Below are 25,785 nucleotides of genomic sequence, written 5' to 3' on the forward strand. Positions count from 1 at the left end.
TTTTTATAAAACTTGATAAAAAATAGTATTTCAAACTGTACAGTCCCCAGAAGCACACAGTTATCAAAAATGCACACACTTCACTTGGCGTCTCCAGCACCTGCAGCTTTCTGGGCCTGGCCTGTCTTGGCATCTCCATTTTCTGCAGGGTTATTCCCCTCCTCGCCAGCGTCAGCTTTTCCCTTTTTCCCTTTGGGCACCTTCTCTCCCTTCTTCGCAGGGGCCTTTTTAGGCCTGGGCTCTGGCTTTGGAGGAGCAGGGTTAGCAGACGAACTTGCGGATCTTTCTCTATGGTTCATCCTTTGCCCTGGCTTTATCTCCTTTAGCTTCCTTTCCCTTCAGCCTTTCTCTTGGGCGTGGTGGCAGTGGCAGGACGTAGGCGCTGTATGTGGGGATGCAGCGACGTGTGAGCTTTGGTCTGTCTGGGGTGGTTCTCGCCCCCTCTTCTTGACACTGCTACAGCATCAAACTTTCCATAGGAGTCTTCAACATTAAAATCTGTCACTATTAGCATCACTTTCCTGAAATGTCACATAGTGAGTGTTCATAGCCACTTCCAGCCAGGTCGATTGAGTAGCAGAAGTTGTTTTATGATATTTATATTGGGAGGAATGGGGTTTCCCCCTTCTCGCCCCAATTTGTGCCCACCCAGAAGTTGTGAACATAGTTTATTATTATTATTATTGTTATTAAATCATAGCTGTGTGCATTAATGCAATCATGGGGTATAATGTGCTGGTTTTATGTACAATTTGAAATATTTTCATCAAACTGGTTAACATTTTCTTAGATATTGTGTTAAGACCTTTATATTCTACACCTAGTAGTGGTCCCACCAATTACCCTTCCTCCACCTATCCTACCCCTCCCCTCCCTCTCCCCTTTCCCCTTCTTCTTGGGCTATAATTGGGTTATAGCTTTCATAAGAATGCTATAAATTAGTTTCATAGTAGGGCTGAGTACATTGGGTACTTTTTCTTCCATTCTTGAGATACTTTGCTAAGAAGAATATGTTCCAGCTCCATCCATGTAAACATGAAAGAGGTAAAGTCTCCATCTTTCTTTAAGGCTGCATAATATTCCATGGTGTACACATACCACAATTTATTAATTCATTCATGGGTTGATGGGCACTTGGGCTTCTTCCATGACTCAGCAATTATGAATTGGTCTGCAATAAACATTCTGGTACAAGATTCCCTATTTAACAAATGGTGCTGGGTGAACTGGCTAGTGACCTGTAGAAGGCTGAAATTGGACCCACATCTTTCACTATTAACTAAGATAGACTCTCACTGGATTAAAGATTTAAACTTAGAACATGAAACTATAAAAATACTAGCAGAGAGTGCAGGGAAAACCCTTGAAGAAATAGGCCTGGGCAAGTATTTTATGAGGAGGACCCCCGGGGCAATTGAAGCAGCTTCAAAAATACACTACTGAGACCTGATCAAACTAAAAAGCTTCTGCACAGCCAAGAACACAGTAAGTAAAGCAAGCAAACAGCCCTCAGAATGGGAGAAGATATTTGCAGGTTATGTCTCCAACAAAGGTTTAATAACCAGAATCCACAGAGAACTCAAACGTATAAGCAAGAAAAGAATAAGTGATCCCATCACAGGCTGGGCAAGGGACTTGAAGAGAAACTTCTCTGAAGAAGACCGGCGCACGGCCTTCAGACATATGAAAAAATGCTCATCATCTTTAATCATCAGAGAAATGCAAATCAAAACTACTTTGAGATACCATCTAATTCCAGTAAGATTAGCCCATATCACAAAATCCCAAGACCAGAGATGTTGGCGTGGATGTGGAGAAAAGGGAACACTTCTACACTGCTGGTGGGAATGCAAATTAATACATTCCTTTTCGAAAGATGTTTGGAGAACACTTAGAAATCTAAAAATAGACCTGCCATTCGATCCTACAATTCCTCTACTAGGTATATATCCAGAAGACCAAAAATCACATTATAACAAAGATATTTGTACCAGAATGTTTATTGCAGTGAACATGGTTTTATTTGAAAACAGGATCTTTGACTCATAATCAAGTTAAACGAAGTCATACCAGGTTAGGTTGACTTCTAACTTCAATATGATGGGTGTCTTCATAAGAGGGAAATTTGCAGACACAGACACAGAGCCACAGGGAGGAAGACATGGTAAAGATGGAGGCAGAGTGGAGAGCTGTCTGCAGGCCACAGGGCTGCAAGGACAGCAGGAAGGTGGGAGACAGGCACAGAAAAGATCTCCCACAGAGCCTCCAGAAGGAACCAATTCTGTCAATATTTTGATGCCAGCTGCCTAGCCTCTAGGAGAGTGAGAGGATAGTTTCTGTTGTTTTAGCAGCCTTTGGAGAATAACATATTATCCTGGAAATGTGATGTTGGGATACATGTGAGTATTCACTTTGTCACCCTGGGTAGAGTGCTGTGATGTCATAGCTCACAGCAATCTCAAACTCTTAGGCTCAAGTGATTCTCTTGCCTCAACCTCCTGAGTAGCTGGGACTATAGGCTCCTGTCACAATGCCTATTTTTTAGAAACAGGGTCTTGCTCTGGTTCAGACTGTCTGGAACTCCTGAGCTCAAGCAATCCACCCACCTTCACCTCCCAGAGAGCTAGGATTATAGGCGTGAGTCACCTTGCCCAGCCTTTTATTTTTCCATTCATTCTTTAAGAACATATCTGTGATTTTATTTTTTTATTTTTTATTAAATCAGAGCAGTGTACATTAATGCAATCATGGGGCACTATACACTAGTTTTATTATACAGTTTGAAATACTTTCATCAAAAAAAAAAAAAAAAAAAAAAAGAAATACTTTCATCAAACTGGTTAACATAGCCTTCCTGGCATTTTCTTAGTTACTGGGTTAAGACATTTATATTCTACATTTAGTAAGTTTCACATGTACCCTTGTAAGATGCACCGTAGGTGTGGTCCCACCAATTACCCTCCCTCCACCCATTTATTTATTTATTTATTTGGAGATAGAGTCTCATTCTGGTGCCCAGACTAGAGTGCCACGGCATTATAGTCTCATAGCAACCTCAAGCTCTTGGGCTCAAGTGATCCTTTTGCCTCAGTTTTTCTATTGTTAGTAGAGATGGGGTCTCGCTCTGGCTCAAGCTGTTCTCAAACTCTTGAGGTCAAGCAATCCACCCATCTTGGCCTCCCAGAGTGCTAGGATAGCAGGCGTGAGCCACTGCGCCTGGCCTATATCTGTGAGTGATTTCTACTAAGCCTGGTCATCCACACACATGTGCAACTTAACCTGCAGGCCTTGCCTCCCGCCAACTAACCATAGGCTGTGAACACAGAGCGGGAAGGATAAGTAGGACCCACCCGAATGCCAACTTCCAAGGGCCAGGCTGCCAGCCCCTCCACATCTCTTCCTTGCCTGGCTGAAATTGCTGCCATTGCATTGGACAGATGCCCACTTGGGACCAACTCCACAGGTTTGCTGCCTTGGGCCTGTCACCTGCATGGGTTTCCCTGAAGCATTTTCCTGTCTGCTCTAGCCAGGCGACATCAGGGCCCAGGGCAGGCAAGTAGCCTCAGTCTCTGAAGTCACACCTCACTACGTGCCAAGGCCAGCAGCCTGCTCCAGAGTGACCCCTATCTCCCATCCTGTACTTTGCTTTCTCTAGTGGAGGAGAATCTTAGCTGGAATGGAACAGAAGGAAGAAAATACTGGCTAAAACCTCATTAAAAATAGTGATTATATTGGTACAGAATAGAATCCAAAGCCAGACCTAAATATATATGTAAATGATATGTGATAAAGGTGGGCTTATTAAAAAATTGGTGGAAAGATATAGCTTCCATAAATCTAGTGGGACAAATAGTCATTTGGAAAATGTTAACCTAAAATAACCTCTATCTTGTTCCTTACACCAAAATATTCCAAGGAAGTAAAACATTTACGCAAAACCCAAATAACCAAACAATAAGAAAAACACTAAGCAATAAAATTATGAGCAGGATACCAAAATATTTTTGTTTTTAATGTATAAAATCTGAAAGTAAGGGAGGTCTTTTCAAGAATAAGATTGGCATCTTTTACTACATGGAATATTTAAAGGATTTATATAGAGAAAAATATCAAGCAAGCCAAAGACAAATGAATAATGAGGAAAATAGCAATACAGATGACGGAAAATAGGCTAACATTCTTTATACCTAATAAATGACTATAAATCAGTAGATAAAGGCCAACTATTGAATAGACAGATGGACAAAGGATATGAAAAGGCAATTTATCAGAACAGGCAAGTAGCTTAGAAACATATCAAAAGACATTGATCTCGCTTTATAAAGGGCTTTTTTTTTTTGAGACAGAGTCTTATTTTGTCACCCTCGGTAGAGTGCAATGGTATCTTAGCTGACAGCAACTTCAAACTCTTGGGCTCAAGTAATTCTCTTGCCTCGGCCTCCTAAGTAGCTGGGACTACAGGCGTCTATTTCAACGCCCAGCTATTTTTAGAGATGGGGTCTTGCTCTGGCTCAGGCTGGTCTCGAACCTGTGTGCTCATTCACCCACCTCGGCCTCACGGATGCTTAGGATTACAGGCATGAGCCACCATACCCAGCTAAAAAGTGCTTTAGAAAAGAAAAAAAAGAAAAATATTTATTTATATAAAATATATAATAAGACATTGAACCTCCCTTATATTTTATATAAATAAAAATTTAAATAGGGAACAACTTTTTTCTTCCATTGACCAAGATTAAAAATACTAATAATATATGGAATTGGAGAAAGTGTGGAGAAATAGGTGTTCTGACATGGTCTTGGAGGAAGTTTAAACCGGTACAACCATTTCATTTTTATTTATTTCTATTTATTTATCTTTTGAGACAGACTCACACTTTGTCACCCTTGGTAGAGTGCCGTGGTATCATCACAGCTCACAGCAGCCTCAGTCTCTTGGGCTCAAGCGATTCTCTTGCCTCAGCCTCCCAACTAACTGGGACTTCAGGTGCCCGCCACAATGCCTGGCTAGGTATAACCACTTTAGGGGACAATTTGGCAATGTCCATTAAAATACAAAATGCATACTATTTTGAGCAGAGGTTCCAAATCTTGGATTCCATATTAGAAATTTATTTGCACACATATGCAAAATGATTGTGCAAGGATGCTTACTGTAGCACTGATATAATAGGAAAAAATATTAATAGGAATAGCTGTTAAAAAAGAATAAGGTAGGGGCGGCGCCTGTGGCTCAGTCTGTAAGGCGCCGGCCCCATATACCGAGGGTGACGGGTTCAAACCCGGCCCCAGCCAAACTGCAACCAAAAAATAGCCGGGCGTTGTGGCGGGCGCCTGTAGTCCCAGCTACTCGGGAGGCTGAGGCAGGAGAATCGCTTAAGCCCAGGAGTTGGAGGTTGCTGTGAGCTGTGTGATGCCACGGCACTCTACCGAGGGCCATAAAGTGAGACTCTGTCTCTACAAAAAAAAAAAAAAAAAAAAAGAATAAGGTAAACTTATTCATATGGAAAGAAGTTTAAAATACGTCATTGAGTGAAAAAGGCAGTAAGTTGCCAAGTAGTATGTAGCAAATGATTCTTTCATGTGGCAAATAAAAACATATAATATGTGTGTGTGTATGGACAGAATATTTCTGCGAGACGATACAAAAAAATTGTTAATGGCGTTTATAGAGGGACTAGGGTGAGAGGGAAACAAATTGTTTTACACATTCCTTTTTTGCTGTTGTTGCAGTTGTCATTGTTTTTTAGCAGGCCCGGGCCGGGTTCGAACCCGCCAGCCTGGGTGTGTGTGGCCAGCGCCCTACCCATTGAGTTATGGGCACCGCCCTGCACATTCCTTTTAACTATTGAAATTTTGTCAACTATGCTCCCATGTAACTACTGTGACAGGAAAAAAAGGGGGTAGAACCTAATTTTAAGCAACTATGGCATCCTCCTTTGATGAACATGATAAACCTTTGTCATCTATCCTAATGAAATGCCTGCAGGAATGTTGATTAATGTTAATTAAAATGAGAGTTTATGGGACATGGTAGTCTTGAAACAGCCCAAGACAAAGTGCCTTTCTAGCCCTTTGGCAGGTACAACATCCTGTGTCTGGAATATTCTGAGGAAGCCCTCCTAAAGGCTGGATCGTGGCTACATGCAAGGCTCAAAGCCAGGCAGTTGCTTGCAAACTCTGCTCCCAATCACGCTGGCTGCCCCGCTCCACACCAACGTTCAGGCCTCTCCTTGGTCTCTGGCCCTATCATGCCATGCCCCTATTCCTCGCACTTGGCAGGTTCTCTCTAGACTCCTGACATATAGTCACATCTAGTCTGGGACATTCTTTATACACTGATCCTGGTACAGAGCAGATACTTAGAAAAGGAACCAGGAATTAGAAATCTGGGATTCCTTTCTTTTCCTTCCTTCCTTTTTGAGACAGGGTCTTGCTCTGTTGCACAGGGTGGAGTGTGGTAGTGTCATCATAGTTGACTGTAACCTCAGGCTCTTGGTTTCAAGCAACCCCCCCAGCTCAGCTAGGCCTACAGGCATGTGCCACCACACCTTACCTTTTTTTTTGAGAGATCTTGCTCTGTCACCAGGGTTAGATTATAGTTTGTGGTGTCATCATAGTTCACGGCAACTTCTAACTCCTGGGCTCAAGCGAGCTGCCTGCTTCTGCCTCCCAAGTAGCTGGTCATGCCTGGCTAAGTTTTGGACATCTTTTTAATAGAGATGGGGTCTTGCTATGTTGTTCAGGCAAGTCTCAAACTCTTGTCCTCAGGCAATCCTCCCACCTTAGCCTCCCAAAGTGCTCCAATTATAGGTGTGAGCCGCCATGCCTGGCCTCATTTATTTCTATAAGGGAATTTCTGTGCCAGTCTTTAATGTCACCAAACGTACATCCTGCATACTTTACATTCGTGACACATAACCGAAGTCAGATCGGCTGGCACCCTAGGGAAAGCCTGACACCGAGAGCCCTGGGCCTGACGGATGAGAGGGGCTTTTTCTGGCTATGAGGCAAAAACATGCCACTGGCAGATTGACTGAGACCAGCTTGATCACTCAGGGCATCAGGTGAACTCAACCTTGTGGGTGAGTTCAAGTGTAAAGGAGAAAGAAGCAAGAAGCCCCTACTTTTTCTTTTTCCCCTTCCTGCTAAAAACTTTGCTCTTAAGCCTGCTTGATGAGCTCAAATGCATCACATATGTGTTTGTCAATGATGTTTTTAAAGGACAAAACAAGAGAGATCTAAACAAAAAACATTTGAAAACCTTTGCTTCTCCTCAGAGGGCCACCTCTGCAAGTGTGGCATTCATTCCAGAGGTAAATGCACTTCTGGATTGTATGGTTTAGAGAGTCACCACCATGCTGGCCACTGGCCCGAGACTGCATGGCCATGGGCTACTGTCTGGCAGTGTAGCTCTGATGGGGGACTGTTCCACGTCCACCAGAGAGGACTTTCATCTTGGAGAAGAGAAGCAGTGCCACCCTACCTCCTTTGTACCCCCTTTCCCCCCTTGGGGTCCACCAGGGCACTGGTGAAGATATGGCATATTGAGACTCAATGGCAAATTTTTGAGGGAAGAGATGAGGGTCTACAAAGTCATCGCCGGGTCCTGAATGGCCCCTCCTGAGACACACAAGGACAAAGTGGACAGGAACCTTGGCTTAGCAGCTGCTGTCCTGATCTAGCAATTCCCCTTCCACATACAACAGAAGGGACAGAACTGTCCATGCCCTGGACACCCCTCCACCTCCACTGCAGCTTAGGTCAGACATGAATGACCTCCGAGCAAATCACACTTACATTTAGTACATCAGGCCCCTTCAGGAGCATTCGGGGGGCCACAGATCATTACTACTTTAGGTTCCCCACAGATTCAAGGTTTCAGAGGCCCCATTGCTCATGAAGGAAGTACTTTCCTGGCCTAGAATTAGTACTTTCCTAGCTAGAATTAATTTTAAATTAAAGGCTTCAGGATACAGCTGTGACAAACAAGGATCCTCTACCTGCCTGTCTCTCCAGATAAACATTTTTCAAGCCAACACATCACCCCATCTCACACTTTGACCTCCACCCCCTCACCCTATGGAAGGGCAGCTGCCAGGAGACCAGAGTGTCTGACCCACTGATTAATCCAGGCATCCTCAAACTTTTTAAACAGGGGGCCAATTCACTGTCCCTCAGAGGGTTGGGGGGCCGGACTATAGTTAAAAAAAAGAAAACTATGGGGAGGCACCTGTGGCTCAAAGGGGTGGGGCGTCGGCCCCATATGCCGGAGGTGGCGGGTTCAAACTCAGCCCGGGCCAAAAAAAAAAAAAAACTGCAAAAAAAAAAAAAACTATGAACAAATTCCTATGCACACTGCACATATCTTATTTTGAAGTAAAAAAACAAAACGGGAACAAATACAAATTACACCACTTCATGTGGCCCACAGGCCGCAGTTTGAGGACACCTGGATTAATCAGTAACCAAGCGTGCAGGGACTGATCACGTGCAGAGGAAGGGGTGGCTGCTCCCCTCTGGAAATCACTGTACACACATCACCACACACCACCCTAGAAGACAGAGGTGGTTTATGGGGTCCAGAAAACAAGTAAGCTCAGTCTAAGGATCGTTCTCCTCCTTTATTTAGAGGCCTGACTTTAGCTTGCTCAGAAGAATCAAAGGGGACCCTAAATTGCACCTCAGCCCTCCTGGCTCCAAAAGAAATATATTTGCTTAATTGGCTTAACCTCATGCCTAAGATTCATCCCCAGTGGGTAAGCACTGGAAACAGTGGGTGCCTGGAGACTCACACAACCCAGCAGCTATCTGAGCTGCAGGTTCCTACCTCTTCTCTACCTAACTAAAGAGTCAAATGGTAATCTGTGGGAAAATACTTTAAAAAATGTAAATTGCTATACACACTTAAGATGTGAACTTTCAGTTTTACAGGGATCATTGTTATCTGAGTGTTCTTTATCTGAGTTCCGAAAGGTTCAGGTTGCAAAGGGCAACAAAAATCATCTCAATGTGTAAATAGTCACCAGTCAACTGATGGTTTATAAATTTAGTCCCTGTTCAGACACTGACCACTCCTTTCCCAATCCTGCCCCGCCTATCTAGGCAAGTGTTCTCTCTGTAACGGTTGGCGGCTGCAATCATCTGACAATAAATATACAATGTAACAAAATGCAAAGTGAAATTAAAAATTAATGCTAAAATGCAGAAACTTTCATGAAGTCAATGAATGCGATAGAGAACTATGTGACTTACAACTCCATGGCCAAATAAGGATCTGACAAAGTTAGGCTGATTAATACCAGAAGATAGGTAATTAACAAAGGGAAGAGGCCCTTCCAAAGAGATCGATCTGTTTGTCAAAGTCTCAAGGGAGACCCTTAGTCCTTAAACACCCATTCATGACCATGCTCTGAATGAGTTTACAGGGGGCCACACTAGGCGTCCATACAGTTTTATCAGAAAAATTACACACGTGTGCAAAAAATACCACCACTTGCTTCATGATTTGTTCAATTTAAGAATCAGTACATAATTTCGATCTTCGGTGTGAATACTTTCCCATTTCTTTTTAAAGATAATCAATACCCCTTTCCCCAGCCCCCGTCTCATAGTGTGTGGTATTGAGCTTTTGTAGAATTCACGATTCACTCCAAGTATGTAAGCACAGGTTACTTGCATCAGTGGAATTCCAAGCCACTAGCTTTCCTTTAACAGGATTTTAAAACACTTTGTATGTATCATAGTTCAAATACGTTAAAGCAAATACCGTCCACCTCCAATTTGCTTATCTGGGACTGCTATTTCAATACCTTGAAGAATTTGGATAATTATGCTTTGGGGCAATGCTTCACAATACGAAATCCTGAGTATGAGGTTCATCTCTCTCAGTTACAGGCTTTATGAGTGTTGCTAACGTCAAGTTCATTGTTCTCCAATTGTGCTATTATGATTGAGCTCTTTTCCCATCCAAGAAAGAGCAGGTGGGGAGAGTGGTCACTGGTGTTTTCTGCCCACCTTAGATGGGCAGAAATTAGAGAAGATTGAGAATCACTGTTCTGAGACTGGCTTTAGAGAAGTTTGCATGAAAAGATCCTGGAAAGAATAAACAAGGCTGGAAATCCAGGTGACTCCCAGGTCATGCATGACATGACATCTAGGCACTTAGAGTCACATGGGGACTGGTCGCAGCCCTAATGGGGTTTTCAATTAGGATTTTCTCTGGTTTTCTTCCCTTCTTTTTCAGGGGACCCATGAGAGGGGTGACCTGCAGGCACCTGGCACAAAAGATTTTTTTTCTTTTGAGACAGAGTCTCACTTTGTTGCCTTGGGTAGAGTGCCATGGCATCACCGAAGTTCACAGCAACCTCAAACTCTTGGGCTCAGGTGATCCTCTTGCCTCAGCCTCCCAAGTAGCTGGGACTACAGGCTCCCACCACAACGTCTGGCTATTTTAAAGATGGAGTCTCACTCTTGCTCAAGCTGGTCTCGAACTCCTGATCTCAGACAACCCACCAATCTCAGCCTCCCAGAGTGCTAAGATTACAGGTGTGAACCCTTGTGCCCAGCCTACAAAAAATGTTTTGCTGACTGTCTGGCTGCAAGTAACTGAGGGCAAAGGCACTTGCCCTGGCTCACCCTCCATCCTTCCTCCAGCTCCCAACCCTTTTAGCTAACAAAGAAGAGATTTTTTTCCATCCTAATTCTTGAAATATTTGTGTATGCTAAAATGTCCTCAAATATGCAAACTTTCCTTTTCTATTATGCATATATCTCAGTTTTCCAAGCAACTCATTCATTTTATTCAAACTTTTATTAGTGTACTGTTGGTATACACCAGTGTGCTAGTGAAAACCCCAAATGAATCAGACAATTCCAGTCCTCAGTGAGTTCACATTTTGGTAGACAAGATAAGAGAGAAGATTTAAGAGCCACGGTGGAAATAAATAAGAGGAACATTATGAATCTTGTGGAATGAGCCTGGGTAAAATGCCATGAGAGTTTGGGAGAAAGGAAAAACTAGAGGCAGCAGTTGAGAGAATTTCTGTGGAAGAAAAAGCATTTGAGCTGAACTGAAGGGACACAGCAATGGGGAGCCTTTGAAGACTTAGGAGCGTCTTCACAACCCAGTCCTCTTTAGAAAGGTTTGAAGACAAGAGGGTATAGGGGAAAACCTGCCTCGGAGACTGCTGCAGGGATGACTGTAATGGGGCTCTGGCCAAGGTAGGGTAGTGGTGGGGGAGATGTTCCAGAGAAAGACTGAAAAGGCTCCAGGTCACCACCACCTCTTCTTTTTCCCGTTACTTCTCATAATCTCCTTTTTGTGAGTTCCCTAGGACAAAGCAATAGACAGAGCAATAGAGACAGTTGCCATTCAAAGTAAGAAGAACACTGATAATTTCCCAGGTGTAATACAGACTGAAAGAAGCCACTCGGCGGAGTGCACAGTTCCTACATGATGTTCAGAGACAGGCAAAACTATCCCATGGAGACAGAGATTAGAATAGCGGCCACTGAAATTGCCAGAGAAACTAGCAATAAAGCCTGAAGAGTCGCCACCCACTCCCCATAGCTATGTTCCAACATCTGGAATCTGCGGATATGTTATCTTACTTGTCAAGGGGACTTTGCCCCTGTGGTTAAGGACCTTGAGATGGGGAGATGACCCGGGATTATCCAGGTGAGCTCAGTGTAAGCACAGTGTCCTGATAAGTGGAAGATGGAAGTAGGAGAGTTGTCACAAAAGATGTGACAATGGAAGCTGCAGTGGCAATGCTGAGATTACTGGCTGGGCCATGAGCTGGGCGGCACAAGCAGCCTCCAGCAGCTGGAAAAGGCAAGAATGGAGTCCCCCTAGAGCAGGGATTCTCAGCTGGTGCACTGTGAGAGGATCTTAGCTATGCCTTGAAAAAGATCATTAAATTATTTTCAAAAGAAGTTCAAAGCACAGTAAGTGAATTGTGTTTTACTTTTTTTCTTGATCAATATAGTTCAAGTGTGCCGCAAAAGTTTAACTGCAGGTTCAAGTGCAGATAAAAAAGAAGGGTGAAAAACACTGCCCTGGGGTCTCAGAAGGAAGCTTCCTTGTGACTCATTTCTGATGTCAGAACTGTAAGAGTGTTAACAGGTGTTGCTTTAAGTTACCATGTCTGTGGTAATTTGTTATAATAGCAACAGAAAACCAATTCCAGTGGGAAACCAAAAGGGTATGGTATCGCGGATGGGGGAGGAGAGTGATTATGTTAAAAGTTGCCACCAGGCCAGGTACAGTAGGTGAGAAATGACCACCAGGTTAGGGAAGTGAAGGTCCCGGTGACCCTGGCAAGGGCTGTGTTAGTGGCATGGTAGGTATCAGAAAGAATGGAGTACTTATTTCCTTTCTGTCTAAATAATTGAGAACTACATATGGACCAATGATGTGTGTGTATCATAAGAAAAAAAAATAGGGCGGTGCCTGTGGCTCAGTCGGTAGGGCACCGGCCCTATATACCGAGGGTGGTGGGTTTGAACCTGGCCCCAGCCAGCTAAAACAGCAGTGGCAATTGCAACAAAAATAGTGGGGCTTTGTGGTGGGCACCTGTAGTCCCAGCTACTCGGGAGACTGAGGCAAGAGAATCACTTAAGCCCAAGAGTTGTAGGTTGCTATGAGCTGTGATGCCATGGCACTCTATCGAGGGTGACATAGTGAGACTCTGTCTCAAAAAAATAAAAATTAAAAATAAGAAAAACAAAGATGAAAAACAGCATCAATCTGGGTTATTGTCTGAAAATATTTCCAAAAATGATTACTCTTACATGTCTCTGGGATTTCTGTTTGTTTCTGTTTATTTTCTCCCCCAGAGATCCTTCATTTTTCACCTCCTCCTCAATTCTGGGTCTGAGGCCCTTCCTTCAATGAATTGTGGGGTAATGGCAGGGAACACCCCTGGAGCCTGGGTGGGCATGGAACCTCCAGGGCCTGGTCCCTGGACACTTTACCAGCTGCCCTGGCCTCATCCTCCAAGTAAGACCCACCTGGCATCACACAGGTCCAAGTGTGGTGAAGGGCAGTGACTGCCAGCTGGCTGGGCGGGCTCCACTGGGAAGCCCTCTTGCCGACCAACTGGGTCTCATACCACTTCAGCTGGCTGGCTTCTCATCTCACCCTGTTTTGCGGGTGGAGAGTGGTTGCCCGAGTTCCCCAAACACTTTATTTTATCTGAGTTCTCAGCTCAGATTGGCTTTCTACATTGGGCTGTGCTCAAGATGTTCTGGGACCTGGGATGAAGTGGGAACCCCTGGTCCCTTCCTGCATTTAGATCACCTCCCCATTAATCCCTCCATCCTCATTAATTACCCAAGCTCTGAAACTTGGAATGGCCAGAACCCAACATCTGAGTTGCCAACAAATGTGGTAGAAATCTGTGGTTTCTCAGCCAGAGATAGAAATACACTCTGTAGGATTAGACTATGGTGTCAGAGAGCTCAGATGTCAGAGTTACCCCAATACTGATGTCTGGGGAGTCAACGCCTGCCCTCCGCCACAGTCTTCTCAAACAGGGGCCTTACCCAGCTGACATGGTCTAATGTTTGCTCCCAGGGGGCCCCTCCATGCCTTGGGGGACAGCAGGGAAGTATGAGCCTCTGACAGTTGTCATACCACTGGTGGCAGGTTTGGGGTTGAGGAAGAACCCCAGTTGGACTGTGATAAAAGATGTCACTCTCTCACCAGAAAAATGCACATCACACATTTTTCATATACAATTTCATCTCTTTTATCAACTCCAGAAAATGACTCACAGAACCCCAGGGTTAAGATTCACTGCTCTGGGTGTGACACGGACTTCACTGGTGATGTGCAAGATGACCGTAGGGAATATGAGAATGAGTGTTTATTTTTATAGTTCTAAGGTCCTTTCCTGTTTGGCCACAGCTCTTTCACTTGCTCAAGGTGGCCAGATTGGCCCCTCCAGATCCAAGACCATGGCAGATTTCATCTTATCCTCTCACCCCCACCCAGTGTGTTGGCTCAGACTAGTTTGACTTGTTTTGCATGTGTGCACAGAGGCAGTGTGGCAATGTGGGGAACAGGGGAAATGAATGGGGCTAGGCCTTCTCTCTGGGAGAAGACCCAGGATGCTCCTTCCTATCTTAGCCCTGAGCCAGGAAAGAAAGGCCCTTCATTCAGAAATAAACCCCAAACAACAGAGCTGGTTCATGGCCCTCTCCTCCCTGCTCCCCACAGAGGCTAACATCGAGGGGAGCAGCATCCCTGGTCCAGTGGGAAGAGGAGAAGGCAGCTTGTGGGCTGCTTGAAGGCCTTGGCTAGAGAGAATAGAAAGGTTTTGCCTCCATCAGGCTTCTCATCGAAAAGACATCCCACCTAGATTTCTCCTTTGACTACCTCTTTCCCCCAATTTAAAGACAACTCTGTGGTAGTTGCTAGATTGGAAATCTGTAAGCAGAAGCTCATAGGCAACTAGAGTGTTGGGCTGGTGTGGCCATGGGTCAAGTTTGAGCCGTGGTTTGTAGATGCCTTGTCATAATGGTCTTCAGTTTTTCCCACATTTGCCCAGAAAGAATCATGACTGCAGAGTGGGCACAATGGGGCTCTTAGGGCAACAGGTGAGTGTAGCTGTTGGAAGCAAATGTGGACTCAGTATTTCCCCAGAGGCCTCCCGGAGAGCCAGGTAAGGAGAGGCAAAGCAAAGAGCTGAGATAGCAGAGCTGGTAGGTGTGGCCGTCTAGGGCAAAAGTGATATTCAGGATGATGTTGAGAGGAGAAGCCACACAGTGACACAGTGACAACATAGGGCAGGCCTGATGAGCCACCGTAAGCTTGGCTATCTCTAGTATTTTGGTCTCAATTTCTTTTATTTCCTGCACTCAGTTTTTCTCATATCTTTGCTAAACCTTCTGCCCCTTTAGCATGACCTGACACCAAGCACCAGCCTCCTAGATTAAATCGGGCTTCTACCACAGAACGCTGGCACCGTACCTATGAAATCTCCCAAATTTACCCCTGTGTCCCCTTGCTCACAGCCACTGTAGTACAAGCCACGCAACAGTCTCCTGCCTGACCTCTCACATGTACTTGTGTTCCCTCCACTCCTTCTCGGCACTGCAGCCTGGGTGCTCTTCTAAAGATGCAAATCGGACCACACCACACCCTAGCTTGAATCCCTTCCCTGGCTTCCCGTCATTCTTAGCATCAAGTCTGAAATCCTGACCACAGCCTATGAGACCCTGAGTGATCTGGCCTTGGCTGGCCATTGGCCTCCTCCTGCATCCCTCTCCTGGCCTTCCAGCCTCTCGTCCCATGGGTTTTATTTCTGCCCCTTGATTTCCAAGATCTTCCTTTCAGAGCTTTTTTGCACATGCTGTTCCCTTTGTCTAGAATGTTCTTCCTACCACACTGCACCTGGCTAAACCCTGTTCATCAATTAGCTCTCAGAATAAATGTTACTTTCTCAGAAAAGCTCTCCCTGAACTCTCTACTCCAGATCCACGCTCTGATAGCACCAGGTAATTAAATAATCATCACAGGATTAGCATTTTTCTTTCCTTCCCTATTATCCTTTTAGCTCTATGAGGACAAGAAACCATGTTAGTTTTGTTCATTGGCGCCATGCCTAACACGGCACTGCTGCATAAAGGAACCAAGTTAGTGACTGAGAAGTTATTAAAGAATTAGGTGAGGACCCAATGAGGAGCTACGTGGAACAGTGAGTGGTAAATCCTTTCAATCTAATATCTAAAAGCACTTGCTGGGTTGGCTCGGCGCCCGTAGCTCAGTGAGTAGGGTGCCAGCCACATACACCGAGGCTGGCGGGTTCGAGCCCAGCCCGGGCCTGCTAAACAACAATGACAACTCCAACCAAAAAATAGCCAGGAGTTGTGGCAGGCACCTATAGTCCCAGATACTTGGGAGGCCGAGGCAAGAGAATCGCTTAAGCCCAAGAGTTTGAGGTTGCTGTGAGCTGTGATGCTCTGTCTCAAAAAAAAAAAAAAAGCCCTTGCTCGGTTCCTTTTGAAAGCAAAAGCTAGAAGCAGGTAACAACTGTTGGCTTACAGGAGCCCCCTCTCACCCGCAGTTTCACAAGCCATGGTTTCAGTTACTCAAGGTCAACTACAGTCTGAAAATATCAAATGGAAAGCTTCAGAAATAAACAATTCATTGTTTTACATTGGTTTTCAATAGCAACCTGACTCTATGTCACAATGCTTATGTCATTCACCTCACTTCACCCCACCACATAGGCTTTTTAATTATCTCACGTCCCTTGACTTCAAGGAGCCCCATCACAAGGGTAGGTACAATAATATATTTTGAGAGACAGCAAGCATGAGGGTGCATACATTCACATAACTCTTATTACAGCATATTGTTATGATTGCTCTAATTTGCTAGTTATTGTTAATCTCTTACATGCCTAATTTATAAAATTGAACTTTATCATAGATATGTACATATAGGAAGAACCATAGAATCCAAAGGCTTTGGTACTATCTGTGGTTTCAGGCATCTGCTAGGGGTCTTGGGATATATCTCCTTCAGATAAGGGAGGATTACTGTATATTAAGACTGATGGCTCCACTGTCAGCAGTCCCACAGCCAGCCCTGGGGAATGCCCAGGCAGTCAGGTTGCCTCTGGCCTGAGCCTACCTGGAGCCCTGTGGACACAGTCTGTCTCCCTGCCCATGAGAATTCTCAGATTGGGGCCAGCATTAACTTTGAGTCAGACACTTGGCTTTTCCACTAACTAGCTGCTGGACCTTAGACACATTTGCACAGCCTCTCTGAGCTCTGATTCCACATTCTAAGAGGGGAATAACAAAACTCAGTCCAGAGTGAGGCAAAGGCTTCAACACCACAATGAGCTTGTCCTGGGTTAGAATGCTTTCCCTTTCCTCTGCAAAACTGGTTTGTGCCTTTCCTTTCACTCTTCTGGACTCCCAAGCCAGGGCAGAGGAAAGACCAAAGGGAGGCCCGAAAGGTTGGTGGACACAGTCCATCCACAACACTGCCTGAACCTCTCCACCCACGCAGGGGAGCCCCGGCGCAAGACCCGGGCCGCACCCGGAAACCACACTAGTTGGGAAGAGCTACTATCGGTGCCTCTTTGAAGCAGAAGTGGGGTGGGCTGGGAAGGGGAGGATAGGTGAGCTAGCAAACAGAAATGGAAAGCAATTGCGAAGAGGGAGAGGCTGATAAGGGAAGAGGAAGGAACACTGGAGCTCGAAGGGGGCTGGGGCCAGAAATTGGGTTCTCAGTTGTCAGGGGCAAGGGCTTAAGAAGTAAGTTGGAAGGACGGGTAACTTGGGAGGTGGGAGTATTAGTGGACTGGTAAGGGCTAACGCAGAAAAGAAAAAGTAAGGTGCTGGTGAGAGGAAGGGGGACAATGACTTGTTACCTGGAGAGAAAAGAGGGGAAGCGGAGGGAGAGAAAGATAGAGGCTCTCGTCCAGGAGCAGCGAGCTGGGGGAGGGGAGGTTGGGGGTGAGTGACCCCGGCCCGGCTGTACCTGAGGGTCCCCTTGCAGCTCTCCCACATAGTACTGCTCCAGCCAACGGCGCGCGTTGGCCGAGTGCTTGTGCGGTGGCCCGTCCAGGTCGGCGCTAATGTCCTGGCCGGCCCTCGCCCGCAGCAGCTGCTCGCCCCCGGGGTGGTGCTGCACGAAGCTGGTGAGGTCGTAGAGGCGGACCCCGCGGCGGACCCAGCACGCGCCAGCCGCCAGGCGCCGCTGGACCTCGGAGGGCGAGAAGGAGGCGGCGCGGGGCGGAGCAGGGGCCATGGCTGGAGACCTGAGCGCGCCGCTCGGAGCCTCGGCGTGTGCTGGCAGGCTACGGACGCTCCTCTAAACAGCCCGTAAGCCCGGCGCCAGCTAGAGGCCAGCCGCCACCGCACCTGCTCATTTGCATGCCGCGCTCCCATTGGCCGTCGGGAGGGACACGGCCCCAGCCCGCAGGAGCCCACTCCCCATTGGCCGGCAGGAAGCCCCCGCAGCACGAGCTGGGCAGGCCGGCCGCCGCAAGCTGCCTGCCAGATGGCCCTGGGCAGGTAGAGGGCGCGCCGGCCAGGTGTGTGGGGTCGCTGGAGGAGGAGGATGGGCGGATGCGAGAGGAACAAGTCTTGCCCTCGTGGGTGGCTGTCTAGAAGGAGATCCTCGGTGGCCTGATCGCCATTGAATAACTCTTTTGCGGCCGCTCCAAGGGAGAAACTGTTAGTAGGATCCTCTGGCTAAGAGAGAGAGCGGCACCGCTGGGCCCTAGGGTCAGGCGACTGAGGCACTCGCCTGGGGCGCATAATTTAAGGCGACACCCCAAAACTCAATAATCACAATTAACGATATTTAAAGAATAAGGTAATTTAAAAATGCTATTGTTGCACAATGTAAATGTACTTAATGCCATTGTCCCTTACACTTAAAAATGGTTGAAATGGGAAATTGATATTATGTATATTTTTGCCACAATAAAAATATGTATCATAAAGAACTTTTTGGCTCAAACGAGTAGGGCGCCAGTCCCCTATGCCGGAGGTGGCGGGTTCAAACCCAGCCCCGGCCAAAAAAAAAAAAAAGCTGCAAAAAAAAAAGAAAGAAAGAAAGAAAGAAAAATCATATTGGCGAACAACGGAGGTGGGGTGGGAACGGGCCACCTACTCCCTTACTGTAGTCCTGATCCCCTGGGGGAGGACGTTAGGGGAGAACAGAGAATACCGACTCCAGTAGGGAAGGGGACATAGGGACCTTCAGAAGTAAAGCCTGCTGGGTAGAAAGGAGGACTGCGTGTGTTCATCTCAGTTTTGTTTAGACCAGGGAAAAAACTGCACATAGCTTTCCTTGCCCCGCGATGGAAGGGGTCCCCTTGAACTCATGATTTGTTTTTGTTTGTTTGTTTTGACAGAGTCTCACTGTGTCACCCTGGGTAGACTGCCAGGCATTAGCCTAGCTCACAAATTGGGCTCAAGAGATCCTCTTGCCTTACCTTCCAGAGTAGCTGAGACTATAGGCACACACTATCATGGCTGGCTAAGTTTTTCTATTTTTAGTAGAGAGAGGGGGTCTCACTCTTGCTGGCCTCCAATGCCTGAGCTCAAGTTATCCACTGGCCTTGGCCTCCCAGAGTTCTAGGATTAGAGATGTGAGCCACCACACCCGGCCTGAACGCATGATTTGTTATCAAATTCTCCTAGTACTAAGGCTGCACCATCCAACTGGCCTTTGTCTCTCTCAGAGAAGATATTTTCAGCATGTCTCTTGTTTATGCCCTTCTGAGGCCCAGCATCTGTCCTGGGCCAGCACTCTGTGGAAAGCCAGGCCCAGACATCTCAGGGACCACTCTAACAGTAGAAGTGCCCAAGGTCAAGATAGCTGCCCTTTTCCTTACTCCCTTTCCGACCTCTCCTGACTTACCCTCAGGGAGTAGGCAAGAGTTCTGCTGAGTCTGTGAGTCTATGGGAAGTTGTTTATCAGGCCCAGAGGCCTATGTCACTAGAGTTGTTGCTTTTCTCAAGCAGTGAATGCACAGTCACCCTCACCCCACTTCCACACCTATTGTGTTCCAAATACTCTGCACATGCAAAAGCAGCCACACACACACTCACAGGTATGCTCAGGTATTTCCTACTAACAATACCTGTGAGACACCCCCATTAGGATTTCTTACCATTGCCTTAGACTCCCATTATCTGAAGTTCATGAGGACAATTTAGCCATCTATTCAGAATTGTAACATTTACATTTCTTAGGGTCTCATTCTTACTCAGGCTGGTCTCAAACCTGTGAGCTCAGGCAATCCACCCACCTCAGCCTCTCAGGTATTGCAGGTATGAGCCACCCCACCCGGCATGTGCTATGAGTTTTCTCCATTATTTTTCTGTTAGTTTATTAGCAAGGCCATCCTATCAAGGACCTTTTTTTTTGAAACAGAGTCTCACTATGTTGCCCTCAGTAGAGTGCCATGGTGTCAGAGCTCACAGAGCTCATGTAACCACTGTGCTATGGGCGCTGAGCCACAATTTTTTATCTTAATATAGAAAAAAGCCTTCACATTCGCTCACCACTCACTCACCTGTCTTGTGTGCTTCATTCATAAGTGCCCTATGCATGTGTGCTATTTTTAAATTTTTTGTGCTATATCATTATGGTACCTTTCCCTGTTTAGATACACAAATGCCATTGTGTTACAATTGCCTACAGCTTTCAGTACAGTAACACGCTGCACAGGTTTGTAGCCTAGGAGAAATAGCATGTACCTTATAGCCTAGGTGTGAAGTAGCCTATACCATCTAGGTTTGTATAAGTTCATTCTACAATGTTTGCACAACGACAAATTGCCTATGGTGCGTTTCTCAGAATGTATCCCCGTGTATGACTATAAATGGTATGTCTGACTTAGGATGAAAGTAATACCCCTCAGAGCAGTGTAGGAAAGAATGGTTTTTCTTTAACTGTTGCTGGATAAATTAAATATCCATATGGAAAAAAAGGAATCAGAATACTTAAAAATCAATCATGGCTGGGTGTGCCAGCCAGGTGTGTCCCATCAGAGGAAGATGGACAGATGCAGGTGGAACGAATGGCAGAGATGGTGGTAAAGACAAAGCTTTGTGACTTGTAGGCCAATAGCAATCGATTTAACTTTTGTCAGTTTAGAGCCCAGGAGAGGAAGAGAGACAGAAAACATAGGCACACAGTATGTATTCAAGTATTTGTTGACAGCTTTAAATAAAATGGGAAGTTATAGAAATATAAAAAACAATAGTGTAAAAATATAGTATTGATCAGGTGTGGAAGCTCACATCTATAATTCTAGCACTACGAGAGACAGGCAGGAAGATTGCTTGAGGCCAGGAATTTAAGACCAGATCGAGTGAGACCCCATCTCTACAAAACAGACCAATGAGCCAGGCATGGTGGTATGTTATTTGTAGCCTCCCAGCTACTCCAGAGGCTGAGGCAGGAGGATCACTTGAGCCCAGGAGTTTGAGGTTGCCATGAACTATGATGACATCACAGCACTCTAAATTGGGCAACAGAGGAAGACTCTGCTTCAAGAAACAATTTTTTTTAATTAAAAATTTTTAAAAAATGGTCCTTGAGGCTCACTGATTAGGATGCCAGCCACATGCACTGGGGCTGGTGGGTTTGAACCCAGCCAGGGCCTGCTAAGCAACAATGACAACAACAAAAAATAGCCAGGCATTGTGCCTGTAGTCCCAGATACTAGGGAGGCTGAGGAAAGAGAATCACTTAAGACCAAGAGTTTGAGGTTGCTGTGAGCTGTGATACCATGGTACTCTACTAAGGGCAACATAGTGAGACTCTATCTCAAAAAAAAAAATTAAAAAATTTTATTTCCTTTACTTTTAAAGCTTTTTATTAAAAATTAAGACACACACATTAGCCTAGGCCTACACAGAGTCAGGATCATCAGTGTCATTGTCTTTTACCTCCACATTTTGTCCCACTGCAGGGTCTTCAGGGATATAACACACAGAGCCATGGAATAGCAGAGAAAGGGAAGAAATAAAGGGGTGAGGGTCTCAGTGTGACACACCTTTTGGGGACAAGTCACAATTATAAGAGGGACTTTATCTAACAAATGCAATCAGTGTAACCTGGTTTCTTGTACCCTCAATGAATCCCCAACAATAAAAAATACAAATAAATGGGCGGCGCCTGTGGCTCAGTGAGTAGGGCACCGGCCCCATATACCGAGGGTGGCGGGTTCAAACGCAGCCCCGGCCAAACTGCAACAAAAAATAGCCAGGCGTTGTAGTGTCCCAGCTGCTCAGGAGGCTGAGGCAAGAGAATCGCATAAGCCCAAGAGTGGGAGGTTGCTGCGAGCTGTGACGCCACAGCACTCTGCCGAGGGTGATACAGTGAGCCTCTGTCTCTAAAAAAAAAATACAAATAAAAAAATAGCCAGGTATTGTGGTGGGCCCCAGTAGTCCCAGATGCTCAGTAGGCTGAGGCAAGAGAATAGCTTGAACCCAAGAGTTGGAGATTGCATGAGCTATGACACCATGGCACTCTACTGAGGGTGACAAAGTGAGATTCTGTCTCAAAAAAAAAAGTGAATATCGCCAAGCCATTTTTGTAGATGCTTTTCATAAGTTTAAGGAAGTTCTCTTTTATTCTTAGTTTGCTAAGAGCAGTTTTATTTTTCATCATGAATGGATGTAAATGTTACTAAATGTTTCCCGCATCTATTGAGATAATCATAATATTTTCCCTTTACTCCCTTTAACTTGACAAGTTATACCATTTTTCCAATGCCAAATCAATTTTGCATTCTGCAATTTACTTTTGAGTTGTGTTTCATTTAGGATTTTCCCACCTATGTTTGTGAGAGAGAACTTGTTAATGTCCTTGTTAAGTCTTGATAGCAAGGTGAAGTTGATCTCATAAAAGGAGTTAGAAAATATCCCTTCTTTTTGTTTTCTTTTTTTTTTTTGTAGAGACAGAGTCTCACTTTATGGCCCTTGGTAGAGTGCCGTGGCCTCACACAGCTCACAGCAACCTCCAACTCCTGGGCTTAAGCGATTCTCTTGCCTCAGCCTCCCGAGTAGCTGGGACTACAGGCGCCCGCCACAACGCCCGGCTATTCTTTTTGTTTTCTTTGAGACAGAGTCTCACTCTGTTGTCTAAGCTAGAGTGCCGTGACATTAGCCTGGCTCACAGCAACTTCAAACTCCTGGGTTTAAACAATTCTCCTGCCTCAGCCTCCCAAATAGCTGGGACTATGGGCGACTACCATAATGCCAGGTAATTTTTCTCTTTTTAGTAGAGACCACTCTTGCTCAGGCTGGTCTCCAACTCCTGAATTCAAGGGATCCTCCTGCCTTGGCCTCCCAGAGTATTAGCATTATAGGTGTGAGCCAACATACCTGGCCATATTCCTTATTTTCCTACTTTGGAAAGTATATAAGAGTCTTGTTATATCTTCCCTGAATATTTGGGAGAATTCACTGTTGAAGCAATTTGCATCTGGGGCTTTATTAATAGGGAGGTTTTAAATTACTGAGTCACTGGTGTAAAGTTGTTTATAATATTCTCTTATTTATCTAAAATTTTTCTATATTTTGTTAATTTTTAAAATTTATTATTATTTTTAATTTTCTCTGCTACTTAAAAAAATAATGTCCTGGTATTATTATTATTTTTTTTAATTTTATAACTTTTTTTTTTTTTTTTTGCAGTTTTTGGCCGGGGCTGGGTTTGAACCCACCACCTCTGGCATATGGGGCAAGAGCCTTACTCCTTTGAGCCACAGGCACTGCAAATAATGTCCTGGTATTATTATTATCCTTTTACTATCTACAGTGGGGACAACCTATTTTATACCTAATATGGGTAATTTCTGTCAATCTTCCTGTACTAATGAACTGGAATTCTTCTATAAAGAAGACATTTTATTATTAATTTTTTAATTACCCTGAGATTCAGCTCATACAAAAATGGTAGGATGAATGATTTTAACACGTATGCTTCAATGGCATTAGCAGCATCACAATGTCGGGTAATCAACATTCTACCAAAGCATTTTCATCACCTCAATTAGAACCCCATACCCATTAGCTGTCATTCTCCCTGTTCTCCCCATTCTCCAGCCAGCCCCTGGCCACCACTAACTTGCTCTCTGTCTCTATGGATTGGCCTAATCTGGATTTTTTTTTTTTTTGAGACAGAGTTTCACTCTGTCACCCTGGGTAGAGTGCCATGGTGTCATAGCTCACAGCAACCTCAAATACTTGGGCTCAAGCAATCCTCTTGCCTCAGCCTCCGCAGTAGCTGGGATGGCAGGCACGCATCACCATGCCCAGGTAGTTTTTCTTTCTATTTTTAGTAGAGATGGGGTCTCACTCTTGATCAGGCTGGTCTCAAACTCCTGACCTCAAGCAATCCACCCGCCTCGGCCTCTTAGAGTGCTAGGATTACAGGCGTGAGCCACCGTGCCTGGTCTATTCTGGATATTTTATATAGAAGGAATCATACAACATATGAACTTTTGTGTCTAACTTTTTTCTCTTAGCATAACACTTTCAATGTTCATTCCTTTTTAGGGCTGAAAAGGATTCCATTCTCTGCATAGATCCCATTTTGCTCATTCATAAGTTGATAGACTTTGGGGCTGTTTTCACCTTTTGGCTATTGTAAATAGTGCTACTATGAATATCTAGTTTCTTTCTGTGTAAAATAGATGAAAAATCACCGGCCAGACTGACTCAAGGGCTATTGGGAAACCCAAATGAGATGGTACACAAGGAAGTACCTTGTGACCCAAGCAGCCTCGTGCGTGTGTGTAGTGGGAGTTGCTAGTAGTGCTGTTGTGGTTATGATCATGATTATGCTTATGGTTATGGGCAGATTGGCCTGTCCTGACATCAGGGAGGGAGAGGCACAGCCTCATCCTTCCTCATGCCAGCTCCTCACTCACTGTGAATCCCTAGTCAGTGTGGCAAAAGCTGGCTGCTCTGAGCTCAATCTAGACATCCATGCTTGGCCATTTCAGATAAAGCAATCAGATCAGCAGTGCCGATTATAGAAGGAATCATACAACATATGAACTCACAACATACAACATACAACATATGCCGATTATAGAAGGAATCATACAACATCGGCACAGCTGCTCTGATTGCTTACAAGGACTATAACTTGAACTAGAGTTCAGTGTTATTAATTGGTCTGAGTGCATGGGAACCTGAGTTATTTATAGGTGAGTGGAATAATGTTGAAAAAAATCTGCTGGGTGGGGTGCATTTAGACAGGTAGGATGGGCAGTGGTTGTGTTTATTGAGAAACTCCCTAGTGCTGTGGTCTAGACAAAACCACAGTGCAGAGTAGTTTTACTCATTTATTTCTTCCCTCTTTGCTAAGTAGCCACACTCTGTGTCTGGGAATACAAAGAGAAAAAAGATCATCTGTATGCTCCCAGATGGCGTAAAAGAACGTGTGATGCTAGAGAGTACTTGTAAAACAACTCTACAAAACTGTCTAAACTGCTATGGTGCTGGGAGCAGAGAGGCAGAGGGAATATATACTTAAAAAAATATATAAGAGGTTAGTGAAATTAATTAGAAAAGGTCTCTGGCGGGTTGGTTGTGGCTGCTCATGCCTGTAATACTAGCACCCTGGGAGACCAAGGTGGGCGGACTACTTGAGATCAAGAGTTTGAGACCAGCCTGAACAAGCCCATCTCTAGTAAAAAGAGAAAACTTAGGCAGGCATCAGTGGCGGGTTCCTGTAGTCTCAGCTACTCAGGAGGCAGGAAGATGGCTTGAGCCGGGAGTTTGAGGTTGCTGTGAGCTATGCTGATACCAGGGCACTCTAGCCTGGCAGACAAAGTGAGACCCTATTCTAAAAAGCGGGGGGGGGGGCAGGCTGGCGACTGGTTTATGTTACTCTCATAATCAGAAGTGTTTGCTTGTGGGTCAGGACCCACATCCAATCTTTTTTGACATGTATACAAAGCCCCCACCCCAGGGCCTGGTTTCCACTGAGGTCCCTCAGTGCACTGCTGCTGCTGCTGAGTACTGACCAGCCACCAAGGGCTCATTCTTGCTTTCCTCAGTGTCCCCCAAAGGACAGGATGACCTTACTATAACAATACTTACTGCCATAATAGGAAAGTCATTCTCTTTTCAATTTTCTCCCCAAGTCCTTCCATTCATGTCCAAGAGAAAGCCTTTGTTTGATACTACCCAGTGGTTAACACCTTGCTGAACACTGGAGCCTGTGACAAAGCCTAGCTGGAATGTATCCCAGTATTAACAATAATGGAACTGTTTTTGTCT

The 25,785-nt window shown here is 45.2% G+C and overlaps 1 protein-coding gene across 1 annotated transcript in view; it reads right to left on the bottom strand.

The window, feature by feature from the left end:
* FA2H (fatty acid 2-hydroxylase) overlaps window positions 1-17,848 on the bottom strand; it is a 53,250-nt gene extending 35,402 nt beyond the window's left edge. Inside the window, exon 1 of the mRNA XM_053607803.1 lies at window positions 17,504-17,848. Coding sequence (XP_053463778.1) covers window positions 17,504-17,773 — 270 coding nt within the window. The 5' untranslated portion in view covers window positions 17,774-17,848. The remainder of the gene's footprint in view (window positions 1-17,503) is intronic.
* Between the last annotated feature and the right edge of the window lie 7,937 nt (window positions 17,849-25,785).

The sequence above is a fragment of the Nycticebus coucang genome, chromosome 2 (genome assembly GCF_027406575.1).
Source record: "Nycticebus coucang isolate mNycCou1 chromosome 2, mNycCou1.pri, whole genome shotgun sequence".
In the NCBI taxonomy this organism is placed as follows: domain Eukaryota; kingdom Metazoa; phylum Chordata; class Mammalia; order Primates; family Lorisidae; genus Nycticebus; species Nycticebus coucang.